Source organism: Harpia harpyja, chromosome Z, assembly GCF_026419915.1.
Source record: "Harpia harpyja isolate bHarHar1 chromosome Z, bHarHar1 primary haplotype, whole genome shotgun sequence".
NCBI lineage: Eukaryota > Metazoa > Chordata > Aves > Accipitriformes > Accipitridae > Harpia > Harpia harpyja.
In genome coordinates this window covers 87010410-87022495 of record NC_068969.1, presented here as the reverse complement: position 1 = coordinate 87022495, position 12086 = coordinate 87010410, and the positions used below count along the sequence as shown (strand labels likewise).

At 39.0% G+C, this 12086-nt stretch overlaps 1 protein-coding gene across 6 annotated transcripts in view; it reads left to right on the top strand.

The window, feature by feature from the left end:
• Positions 1 to 12086, top strand: part of SMARCA2 (SWI/SNF related, matrix associated, actin dependent regulator of chromatin, subfamily a, member 2) — a 126568-nt gene that overhangs the window by 32594 nt on the left and 81888 nt on the right. For all 6 annotated transcript variants that reach the window (XM_052778984.1, XM_052778983.1, XM_052778985.1 and 3 more), the window contains 3 exons: positions 5863 to 5989; positions 7247 to 7420; positions 7645 to 7818. In XM_052778984.1, the coding sequence (XP_052634944.1) occupies positions 5863 to 5989; positions 7247 to 7420; positions 7645 to 7818 (475 nt within the window). The remainder of the gene's footprint in view (positions 1 to 5862; positions 5990 to 7246; positions 7421 to 7644; positions 7819 to 12086) is intronic.

Sequence of the window (12086 nt, the reverse complement as noted above, 5' to 3'; positions counted from 1 at the left end):
TGCTGGGTTAGTGTATTACTTGGATGCTGCAAACACTGAAAATTAGGAAATCAAAATCCTGCTGGTCTACAGAGAAACCAATTCAGTGCAGAAGGTTTTCAGAATTATAACAAAAGGGAAGTTAGAAGAGAACAGTGGAGGTCAAAAGGTTGATGAGTTAGTGGCCACAGCAAAACCAAATTTTATTAGTGATGACAGGGTTGGCTGGACTACCAAAGAGTAGAGGGAATATTAAGGAGGTCACAGGCAAGATCAAAAAAAAGGTTACCACGAATCAGGATCTTTAAAAGTTGCTTCCTGAGTGCCCTAATTAGATGGTGAATTATATTTATTACAAAATATAGAGGATGACATTTCTTGTGGAGTTAGAAGGAAACTTCTTCCCTCTTCCCATCAACAAGGCTCTTAAACAATTGACCTTGAGAATCTGCCATGCAGAAGGATCTTGGCCTGCACCTAAAATATGTTCCTGATCATTATCAGTCAGAGCAAAGAAGCTGCACTTAGCATATTTGCTTATTTTGGACTGAGGATGCATCTGCCAGTTACTATAACAATGAGTTTGTAGGGGAACGTGATCTCACTGAAGACAGGTTTAATGACTTTAATGACTTTCGCTTTATGAAGGTAAAACACCATGAAGTGTTTTAGGATGTGGTGCCACATCCAGAATCCAGGCCTTGATCCCAGAAAAGCTCTTTACTTTTTGCATGAGATAATGCTTAAGTAATTTATTGGCATGTTGTTGTGGTCACTCTGTTAGTCTTAACCTTTTTACCTTAGGACTGAATGGCCATAGCTGTTTCAGCATGAGCAATCACTTACTTTCTAACATCTTTTTCATAAAGCTTGTAGAACACACCATTATATGGTTTCACAGTTGCTCTGAGTGAAGAATGGTAGCACTAACCTGAGCCAAGAATCATGTGGCCAGTATAACGTAGCCTTTTCTGCATCAGTTAACCTGAAATTGTTACTCCTTCTGTCTCTCTAGCCCTGCTCCATTGCAGTCTTGGTGCCAGACTATTATGTCTTAGTATGCATAAATGGAGGAAAGTGAGGAGTGACAGAAAATAGCAGTATTGCATTTACTAATGTGGAGAACCGGTTGCAGATACAGCATATGCATTTGGTTCTAAATACCCTGATCTTCTTGGCAGAGTAAGTGTGGTGGAAGTTTGATAGGCATTCTGTAGCAGAAGGTTTTATTTTTTATGGTAGCACGTAGATAATGATCCAAGCTTTTTTAATGTTGAACACTGCTGGAATTTGGTTTTGCTTTGCATACCAGAATGCTTAGGACTTCTGGAAGTCTTTTTATTATTTAAAACTGTATGAGTAACATCAGACAAAAGCTTTGAAAAAAGCAGTTTAACAGCTTTTGTGCTTTGGACGGGGCTAGACTTAGCTTTAGAATAGGCAAGTTTAATACAGAAACATGATGTATTCACACTTTCTTCATAAAAAGGGAGTAGAAAAAAGCCAATATAAACATTTGTATCCTGGAACCAGTGAAGTTAGCGGAAGCTTTATGAAACAGTTGTCTCCTGCAATCTTCCAGTAGTTGACTTTTTTAATAAAGGGGCATTATACTTTGAAATACTTAGAAAACTGTTTGAATTACTCATATTCATGAAAAGACAGAATTATCATATAGGTATTTTAGGAATTCATATTTTAAACATATGGATAAACCCAAAAGGTATACTGCCATATTATGGGAAAGTGTAAGCTTTGAATCTGATTAAGTTAGGAATTCTTGAAAATTGCAGGTAAGGTTTCCTCAGTGACTGTACGGGTTTTGTCTGTGATAGAGTTAAATTTCTTCATAGTAGCTTGTATGGGGCTGTGTTTTGGATTTGTGCTGAAAACAGTGTTGATACCAACACTGGTGTTTTCGTTACTGCTGAGCAGTGCTTACACAGAGTCAAGGCCTTTTCTGCTTCTCACCCCACCCCACCAGCGAGCAGGCTGGGGGGGGGGCACAAGAAGTTGGGAGGAGACACAGCTGGGACAGCTGACCCAAACTGACCAAAGGGATTTTCCATACTGTAAGACATCATCACGCTCAGCAGTAAAACTGCCAGGGAGGTTGGTGAGGGCCTGCTCCTCGGGGACTGGCTGGGCATCAGTCAATTGGTGGTAAGCAATTGTTTTCATTTGCATCGCTTGTCTTTCTTGGGTTTTATATTCCTCTCTGTCTGCTATTTTTCTCTCTCTTTTCCTTACAATTTTTTAAAAAATATGATTTCTTTCTAATTATGAAACTGTTTTTATCTTGGCCCATGAGTGAGTTTCTCACTTTTACCCTTCCGATTCTCCCCCCATCCCACTGGGGACGGAGTGGGGGTGGCAGGAGTGAGCAAGCAGCTGTGCGGTGCTTAGTTGCTGGCCAGGGTTAAACCACGACAGTGACCTTGAACATGGCGGGGTTTGGACTAAAGGTACAAAGTGTGCTTCTGGAGAGACAGTAATTTAGTGCTAATTCATGAACTAAATGATAAAAAGTTAATTGCTGAGATGTTTGGCCGTTTCTTTTGTATACGTACCTCGAGTGCACAACGGCAGACTTTCGGGCATGCAGAATACATGCTATTGCATACACGTTTCCATTTCTTAATGGATCGTGTACATGATTTATGTGTTAGAGCATGTCTTAAACAGAGAACAATATTGTAAATGTGAAATAATTCAGTTTTTTGCCGTTACAAAATTACATCTAATTATTTTTTTTTCAGTGATAGCAATTCTTTTTTCCTTTCCATGTTACTAGGAAGTTATGTAGTTTGTTTCATCAAACAATTCATCAAACAGGCACTTAGAAGTACAGTATAGCATTCCTATTTGTTAACCATATGCTGAATAGACCAGTGAAGATGGAGAAGCAGTGATGCACCTATTAACATATTGCGGGATATGAAAAAGCTTTTAATCTAATGAAACAGCAGCAGACTGCTTTTTCTCCCTGAAAAGCCTTGATCTGATTATAAAAAAGGCTCCAGTGTATATTAACAACGAGAAGGAAAATGGAGAGTTAATGTTGCTGTGAAATTTACATCGTTGTGCCGAGAAGCTGTTTGCAGCTTATGTTGATTTGAGATGAGATTATACAATAATTGTGAACCTCTGTGTGACTGAAGGTGGATAAAAAGAAACTTAGATATTAAAATTCTTACCAATATAAGAAGTTTAAAATACTCATATGTGGAGACCTGTTAAACTTTTTCTGTTCCTTGAAATCTGTCCAGAATGTAAACTTCATACAGCGCTTTTCTAAAACTCTCCTTAACACTTTCTTCAAAATAAGGCACTGCTTTTTAATCTCTTAAAGCTAATAATCTGTGTAATTTAAAGTTGTTCTCTTATGCGGAAGGGCTCTTTTCCATCTTCTCATTGATAGTTAAAAAAAATACACTTGCTAGTGTCCTGTAGATTGTCTGTGGTTTCTTTCTGTTACCTGCAAAGCCTCTTATGTATCTTCATGGCTTACTGCATGGCATCCGTGCCAGACAGGTTTGAATGTGCAAGCATAACCTCTGCTATTGACCCCAGTTAATGAAGAAGAGGTGTGCATCACTTGTTTTGCAAAGAGATGTCTGTGTAGATGCACTAGCCAATTTCTACATGGATGAAGATAAATTGCTGAACTGCAAAGATTAATTAAATATATCCTTTAAATGGTGAGATTATATCCTTCAAGTGCTTAGCCTCTTGTATAGTACAAGAAGGAACACTCAATGCTAACAAAATAGAAAAATTGAAAATATGTTCAGTATTCAGTATATTCATTCTGCCTTACTAAGTTCACAGCTCAAAAGAGAAGTTTGGAAAGGTTCTGACTGCTCCCCTAAAGTTTCATTGAAGTCAGCGAAACTGGGATTTGGGTATAACTGTTTTGTAGGTGGTGGTTTCAGGAGAAGTATTGCAGCTATTTGGGGAGTGAAATAGAGTAATAAATCATAGTTGTGATGCATGATTACATCCATGTGTGAATAAGCAACAGGCAGAGCACCCATCAGTGATTTAGAACAGTATCCTCTTTGTACATCTCTGCTGCTTTTTTGTGTGGATGTACAATAGTACTGCTAATCTCCAAGAAAACCACTTAATTCTCAAGATTTTGCGTCCTTAGGTGCACTAAAATCTCTTCTTAATAACTGGAATGCTCAGTGACAGGTGAAGTTGTACAAAATGTGGACTTTTTTTAGTGTAGTACATACACTTGAAAGAACAAAATAAGCCAGTGTAATTTTCTGAGTGAATACTTTTCCTGTGGGAATCATGAACTTCTCTTGGCCTGGACAAATATCTGTAGCTTTTAATGGAACTTTCTCTTATTAGGAAGTAACCCTTCTTGATTTACGTTTCAGTCTGTATGAAAAACTTAACTAACCTAATTCTGCTTCAATTTTTTGCTCTCTTCAGGTCACTAAGTTAGTCTTCTGCAGTAATGGAGCATTACCTCCTTTTTGTTGTTCCAGGAACTTCAGAAGTCTTTTGGTAATACAAAAAATTACATAGTTTTAGGAAGCTTAGGAGTTTTAGGAAGGAGTACTGTTACCGAAGAGATGCTATCTGCAACTGTACAGGTGATTTCAGTTGCTTTTCAGATTATACATAAGTCATGATGCGTGCAGTTACTGTGAGATCCTAGTATTTTGATTTGTTCTGACTCCATGTATCAGGTGCAGCCATTTTGCCTGATGTGGGATGTACTTTCCAGCTGCGAGGCTGACATGTTCAGTGTACGAGAGTTTATGTCACAGTGCTAATACTGTGGAGCAATGAGAGGGTGAAAGGGCAGGGGAAGAATGATCACTATATGCAAAGAAGCCGTATAGAAAGTGTTTTCTTTCTCCCTTCGTGGCAGTTCCAGAGTCCTCAGCACAGGAAAAAAGCAGCAGACACCTTTTCCTAACGTGATCTGATGTTTTGTGCTTTGCAAAAGTTAAAAAGAAATCTTGTGAGTCCTGTGCAATGTAGGGAGATGAGATACCTTCCTGTTCCTGTGCCTTTAGGTTTTTGATTTCAGGAGAGAGGGGACTCTCTGGTTTTGGGGGGAGTGTGTATGTGTGGTTTTGGTTGGGGGAGGTGTGTGTTGTGTTTTGGGGGTTTCTTTTTTTGTTTTTTTTTTCCTAAAGCATGTGGGAAATGGAGGGCACTGATTCAGCTGAACTTAGATGCAATTTTTGTATAACTTAAAGTTTTGGGGTCTGTTATTTTAGTGCCTTGGCAAAATTTGCAGTTCACAGAAGTACTTGTAAATAAAACCCCCAAAACTATGCTAACTGTTAGTTCTGTGATCCTGGTTTCAGTGTAAAAAATAGAAAAAAAACAAGTTCTGTCTGGCTTGTCCATTATTCTCTCTCTCTCTCTCATCTGCAAATGAATGCAAAAAGAGCTTGTAAAGGAGAGGGAAATATAATCTGATTTACAGTGTAACAGCTATGTAAGTGTGAATACTTTACTAAAGAACTTTTCATTTGTCAATAAAATAAGTAAGTAGAATTCCAGATATTAAGGAAAGTTCTGTCTCTGTCATCACTGTATAAAACAATACCCATTGAAGAAGCTTGAAATTAGAATCCTGTATAGTATGAGTAAAATAAAATTCTCAATTTCTTTTCACACATACACTTTTAGTAAAAATTAAAAGAAGGGCCAAGGGGTATTTTCATTATTTGACAATTTATTTTCAAAGTGGAAAAGGATACCTGTCATCTCTGCAAAAGCCTGCTAGTTCAGAAACAATTAGTAAAAGCCAAATAAATGCCTGAGATAAATTGCCTATTTTTACTGTATAATTTTGATAACCACTTACAGATTTCTCCTGGTGTCTTACCCAGTTTTCTATTTACTTAGGCTTCAGGCTCGAATTGCTCACAGAATCCAGGAACTGGAGAACTTGCCTGGTTCTCTGCCCCCTGATCTGCGAACCAAAGCTACAGTGGAGTTGAAGGCACTTAGGTTATTGAATTTCCAGCGCCAGGTAATGCCTTTTGCTTCATGAAAATTCTCACAGAGGTTGCAGCCAAATGTGTTGATGTAGCAAAGAGTAAACTGGCAAGAGATTTTGCAGCAGCATTGAGCCTAAGCAGAAGAATTTGCATGAGAACAAACTGACCGATAAGCAAGTCACAGGAATTTTTAACTTAGATTTTATTTTGTTTTGTTAATAAAAATGTGCAAGTGTTCTTTTCACTTTCTGCTTTGTCTTCCAGTCTAAAGTGTAAGCATAGAAGTTTGTCTTTCAGAACGAACATGGCATTGACACAAAGGCAAAACAAGAGCTGGAGAGGCTGCAAGCTGATTTTCAACACAAATCCCAATAGACAACTCTTTCTGGACATACGTCATGTTTGTCGTGGGTCCCCTTGTTTTACAAAGAGTTGTATGTTGGTATTCTGTGTGGTATTTCTCTATGATCTGTTTTCAGGATTTCCACTGTGGCACACAGACTTTGAAAATTAAGCATAACAAGATCATACCTAAGATATAAGTTGGATGTTGAGTGCATGTATCAGCAAATTAATTTCAGAAAAAGAATCACACTGCCAGACTTTTATGGGCCTCTTGCCATTGGCTTTTCCAGCTAGTTTGGAAGAACAAACATGTGATTTGGCAGGTCAAGCAAAAATATTTCCTGACAGAAGCCTTGGCAGTAGTTTTACTGTGATGTCCAAGTCTTCTTTCCCTCTACCTTTGGCACTCCTTTGTAAAGAAGTTTTGTCAGAGGTCAGATGAAAAGCAGCAGGCTGTCCCTGCTGTACTGCTGGGACTGTGGCAATACTGTTCCAAGCCCTTAACATTTACCTCTCCCTACTGTCTTCTGTGCAGCTGGCAATGAAATGATTGTCAGCTATGTTCAGGTCCAGCTCTAGAAAGTATGTTACGTATGGTGCTCATTTGTGTTTTACTTCGATGGTGTAGCATCTTGGCTAGCACCTTTCATTGCAGCAGGACAGTCATTTGCAGCATCTTGTAAAGATGGAACAAATGATGATTAAGAGTGATTAACACTTTTGGCCATCCTGTGGAGACTTAAGATTTGTTTAGAAAGACAGGCATAGCTGCTGCAACTGTATAGATGCTGGGTCTTTTCAGAACTGTAATAGAAAGGGAAGAGGAGGCTGGGACATCTTCTGGACTGTTACTGTTTTACTCTGGCATACCAGTGTTGGAAGTTGTTCCTCCATAAATAAAAATTATTTTTTTTTTTTAAGTGTTTCTTTTTTCCTACTGGTAGCTAAGACAAGAGGTAGTAGCCTGCATGCGTCGTGATACAACACTGGAGACAGCACTGAACTCCAAAGCCTACAAACGAAGCAAGCGCCAGACTTTGAGGGAGGCCCGTATGACAGAAAAGCTTGAGAAACAGCAGAAGATAGAACAGGAGAGGAAGCGTAGGCAGAAGCATCAGGTATTTTAACTTACTAGCTGTTTGCCCCATGTCAGAAATGCACCTTGCTTTGCTGTGTGGATCTTCTCTTACAAATTTTATTTATCCTTGTAGTTTCTAAGATTAAAAAAACTTCAAATCATGTGGTAAGCAATTGGAAAACATTAGGGTTAGAACTTCTGTATTACCAATTTCAAATCCTGTTATTTGTCCAAGTGCCTGCACTAACTTGTTTCTCTTTCTAGGAATACCTGAATAGCATATTGCAGCACGCTAAAGATTTCAAGGAGTACCACCGGTCAGTCGCTGGGAAAATTCAGAAACTTTCTAAAGCTGTAGCAACTTGGCACGCCAATACTGAGCGTGAGCAGAAAAAAGAAACTGAGAGAATTGAGAAAGAAAGAATGAGGAGACTGATGGTAAGGAGTAGAGGAAGGAATGTGGTTGTTTTAGCTAAAATTACATACTCTATCCTTTTAATATTTCATATGCAGTCTCAGCCACACCCATGTATTTCCTTTGCAGAATAAAGCCTCTCTAACACAAAAAGTATAGATCTAAAACTTCTGCAGTTTGATTATGTGTATTTCTGATGATGGTAGTGAATGTGACACTGTTCATTTTAATCTATAGCTACTTCTTTTTTTAAGTTTTTTGATAAGAATAGTTTTTTCTACCAGCATGAAAACTTAGCACAGAAACATCACTGAAAACATCACTTTATCTTATTAATTTCAAATACTAACACTGTTATATAATTGCAGGGGTATCGGTGCATTATATAAACACTGGACTATGTTTTATTTCTAGGTTTATTGTTTTGAAGATTCCGTATGATTAACTTGTTTATGGCATTACTCCACAACTTTTACATAAAGCTGATTTCACATGTGAAAATACATAACAAATAGCAGTAATGCATGTATCTTGAGAATTAATAGCAGTCAGTTCTACCCATTAACGCTCCAGGGCCATACTCCTTCTTGCTATTTCATAGTTTTGCCTTCCTTGCACTTGCATAATATCAGTCGTATCATTCTTAGGACAGAGTAGAATGGGTTTGTGTATAACGTCTTTTCAGAACGCTGTGGAACCAATCAGTGGGCTGCCTACGTTTCAGCAGTTAAAATAATTCTGGAATTTAAAGTGTAGACAGATTAATGTGTATGTAGAAGTACGTTAGCAACTGGGGCTGGAAAAATTTCTTCAAGACATTGGTTAGCTCTTGTTTAATACTTTACCAACATAGAATTGAATGGGAATTGACATGCTTACTTTGAAACATGCTGGTAAAAACCAATACATATCTAATACAGATGTAACGCAAAACTCTAGTCCCTGTCCAGAATCTATTGCCACCAGGAATAAGGACTGAACAGTTTGGTTTTAAAAACTCACAAAGTGAAATGTAGAAAAATATAAAAATGATAAAAAACTTAGAAGTAAAGTGTGTGTAAAATATAAATTAAGAATTTGCATATGAGAATAACAAATGTTTAGGCCATAGACCATTTCTTAAAATTACATAATAATCGGCATTATAGAGCTTTTTTATAATTAGAGTTAATTGCCAGAAGTCTATCCAGCGAAGCTCATAAAAATGTTAATTATTAGTGAAAAAAGAGCTGATTAAAAAAAAGATAATCTTGATATTTTAGAAATATTTTTGTACATCGTTAGGTTGAGCTTATGTCAGTCTAACATGTAGTATGATAAATAATAAAGATGTCCACTTGTCGTGGTTTAACCCCAGCCAGCAACTAAGCACCATGCAGCTGCTCACTCACTTCCACCCCTACCCAGTGGGATGGGGGAGAGAACCGGGAAAGGAAGTAAAACTTGTGGGTTGAGATAAGAATGGTTTAATAGAACAGAAAAGAAGAACTAATAGTGCTAATGATAACACTAATAAAATGACAACAGTAATAACAAAAGGATTGGAATATACAAGTGATGCACAATGCAATTGTTCACCACCTGGTGACTGATGCTCAGTTAGTTCCCAAGCAGTGATCCACGCCAGGCCAATTCCCCCCAGTTTATATACTGGATGTGATGTCACATGGTAGAGGATACCCCGTTGGCCAGTTTGGGTCAGCTGCCCTGGCTGTGTCCCCTCCCAACTTCTTGTGCCCCTCCAGCCTTCTTGCTGGCTGGGCATGAGAAGCTGAAAAATCCTTGACTTCCTCGAAGCGTTACTTAGCAACAACTGAAAACATCGGTGTTATCAACATTCTTCTCATACTGAACTCAAAACATATCACTGTACCAGCTACTAGGAAGACAATTAACTCTATCCCAGCTGAAACCAGGACACCACTACTGAAAAATATGAAGTAGAATTGAATGTCCAGAAGTGGCACAGGATACCAGTGCTTCCAGAATATCAGTGCTTTCTCGTAAGACTCCTTCACCAAGGCTGTGATTAAGCTCTTGCCACAGATACAGCACTTCATAGGCATTTTCAGTTTTGGGCTTTACACTCAGAAGTATTTGCCCCTACTGCTCAGTTAAACCCTTCTGCAAAAGCAAACTGTGTGTTATGTTAGTGGGGTTATTTTGCCTGTTTAGTTTTAGTCCAGTTGTGATCACTTTTGAATTTGCATATATGTGCTAGGTGTTTCTACAAACATGTTCTCTTCTCAGACGCTTGGTGTGGTCTAGGAAAATGTGCTGTGTCTAAAACTCTTCACATACCTTTTCAGGAATGTTGAATTCATTCCTTAGATTGTCCTTCATTGACTACGATTAGAAATGGTGATTGTGTCACAGCTCATTAATACTAGTTTATATCACATGCAGGAATGGGCATTGGTATGATTTAAAAAGATACTGTCAAGACAAGCTTGAATGTATAAAGAAAGTACCATGGCTAGATTACAATGTCTATTCAGTAATAGTAATAATAATGATAATAATAATGATTGATGATGATGATGATAATAATAATAATAATAAATCTAAAAGCTTAGGTTTTGAGTGTTGTGGTTCTCATGGCTTAAGCATTACAACTGAATTTTACAAGCAATTTTACAAGCTCAGTTTGAATATCACAGCTGTTCTTGCCAACCTTCTGCAGTTCTGGTGTCTCTCCAGAAAGGCAGGAGATTTTTTTTTATCTCCCAGAGTGCTGTGTTTTAAAGTGGTCATCTTTAAAATATTTCTTACTTGTATTTGGTTTCTATAAGGCATTGTATACTTCCTTCATTTGTTGTTTTAGCCAAAATTGACAAAGGCATCTCTGCTGCTTTCTGTGTATTTTTCTGACATGCTCAAATGCTGCACTACATCTTCACAGCATATGAAAATAATATTTCCTGGTATGTCTTACCCCTAATAACACACTTAAGCAGTGCTATAAGGGTGCAGAAGTTGCCAGAATGACTCAGAGATACGGCTTATCTGGTGAATCCTGTCTCTGATAGTGACCTGTATGAAAGATGAAATAACACCAGAGTAGAAAGGTGATAGATAATCTGCCCAGAAGAAAATTTTCTTCTAACACGTAAAAGAAAAAGATTTGCATTCATACTGGAAAAAAGGACTAAACGCAAGTTCAGATCCAGCTCCCATGTTCTTCCTCTGGGTATGGGCTACCTGCACTTCATGTCTTTGAAAAATCATCTCTGTAGGAGACTTAGCAAGCATCTCTGTTGCAGGACATTGTAATCTGTTTGATGTGGTGTTAATTGATTCCTCCCACCCCTGTCATAACTGCTGTAGATTTTCCAGTCATTAGTCTGTGAGAGTAGGAGATACTTAGAATCATAGAATCCCAGAGTCACTCAGGCTGACAGGGAGCTCTCTAGTCCAACCACCTCCACAAATGACAACATTGAGTTCAAAGCAGCTTGCTCAAGGCTTTTTTCAGTCCTGTCTTGAAAACCTCTAGGGTCAGAAATGGCACAACTTCTCTGCCTGTTCAGGTCCTTCTTAAGTGTAGCCCAGCCCTCAAGCATATTGACTGGTATCCCCCATTTTCATGTAATCTGCAAACTTGACTAGAGTGCCCTCCATCCCTTCCTCTGGGTCACTGATAGAGATGTTAAACACAACATGCCCCAGGATAACACAACATGTCCCAGGATAGATCCCTGTGGTATCCCTCTTCTTACTGTCTCCAGATAGAGTGTGACCCTCTGCAGCCCTGCGGAGAAGGACTTGGGGGTACTGGTGGATGAAAAGCTGGACACGAGCAGGCAGTGTGTGCTCGCAGCCCAGAAAGCCAGTTGCTTCCTGTGCTGCATCAAAACAAGCGTGGCCAGCAGGCTGGGGGAGGTGATTGTCCCCCTCTGCTCTGCTCTTGTGAGACCCTACCCAGGGTACTGTGTTCAGCTCTGGGGCCTCCAGCATAAGAAAGACATGGACGTGTTGGAGCAGGTCCCCAGGAGGGCCATGCAGATGATCGGAGGGCTGGAGCACCTCCCCTATGAGGACAGGCTGCGAGAGTTGAGGTTGTTCAGTCTGGAGAACAGAAGGCTCCAGGGAGACCTTATTGAGGCCTTTCAGTACTTAAAGGGGGCCTACGGGAAAGATGGGAAGGGACTCTTTAATAGGGAATGTAGTGATAGGACGAGGGGTAACAGCTTTGAACTGGAACGGGATAGATTTAGATTAGATATTAAGAACAAATTCTTTGCTGTGAGGATGGTAAGAAATTCTTTACTGTGAGGGTGGTGAGGCACAG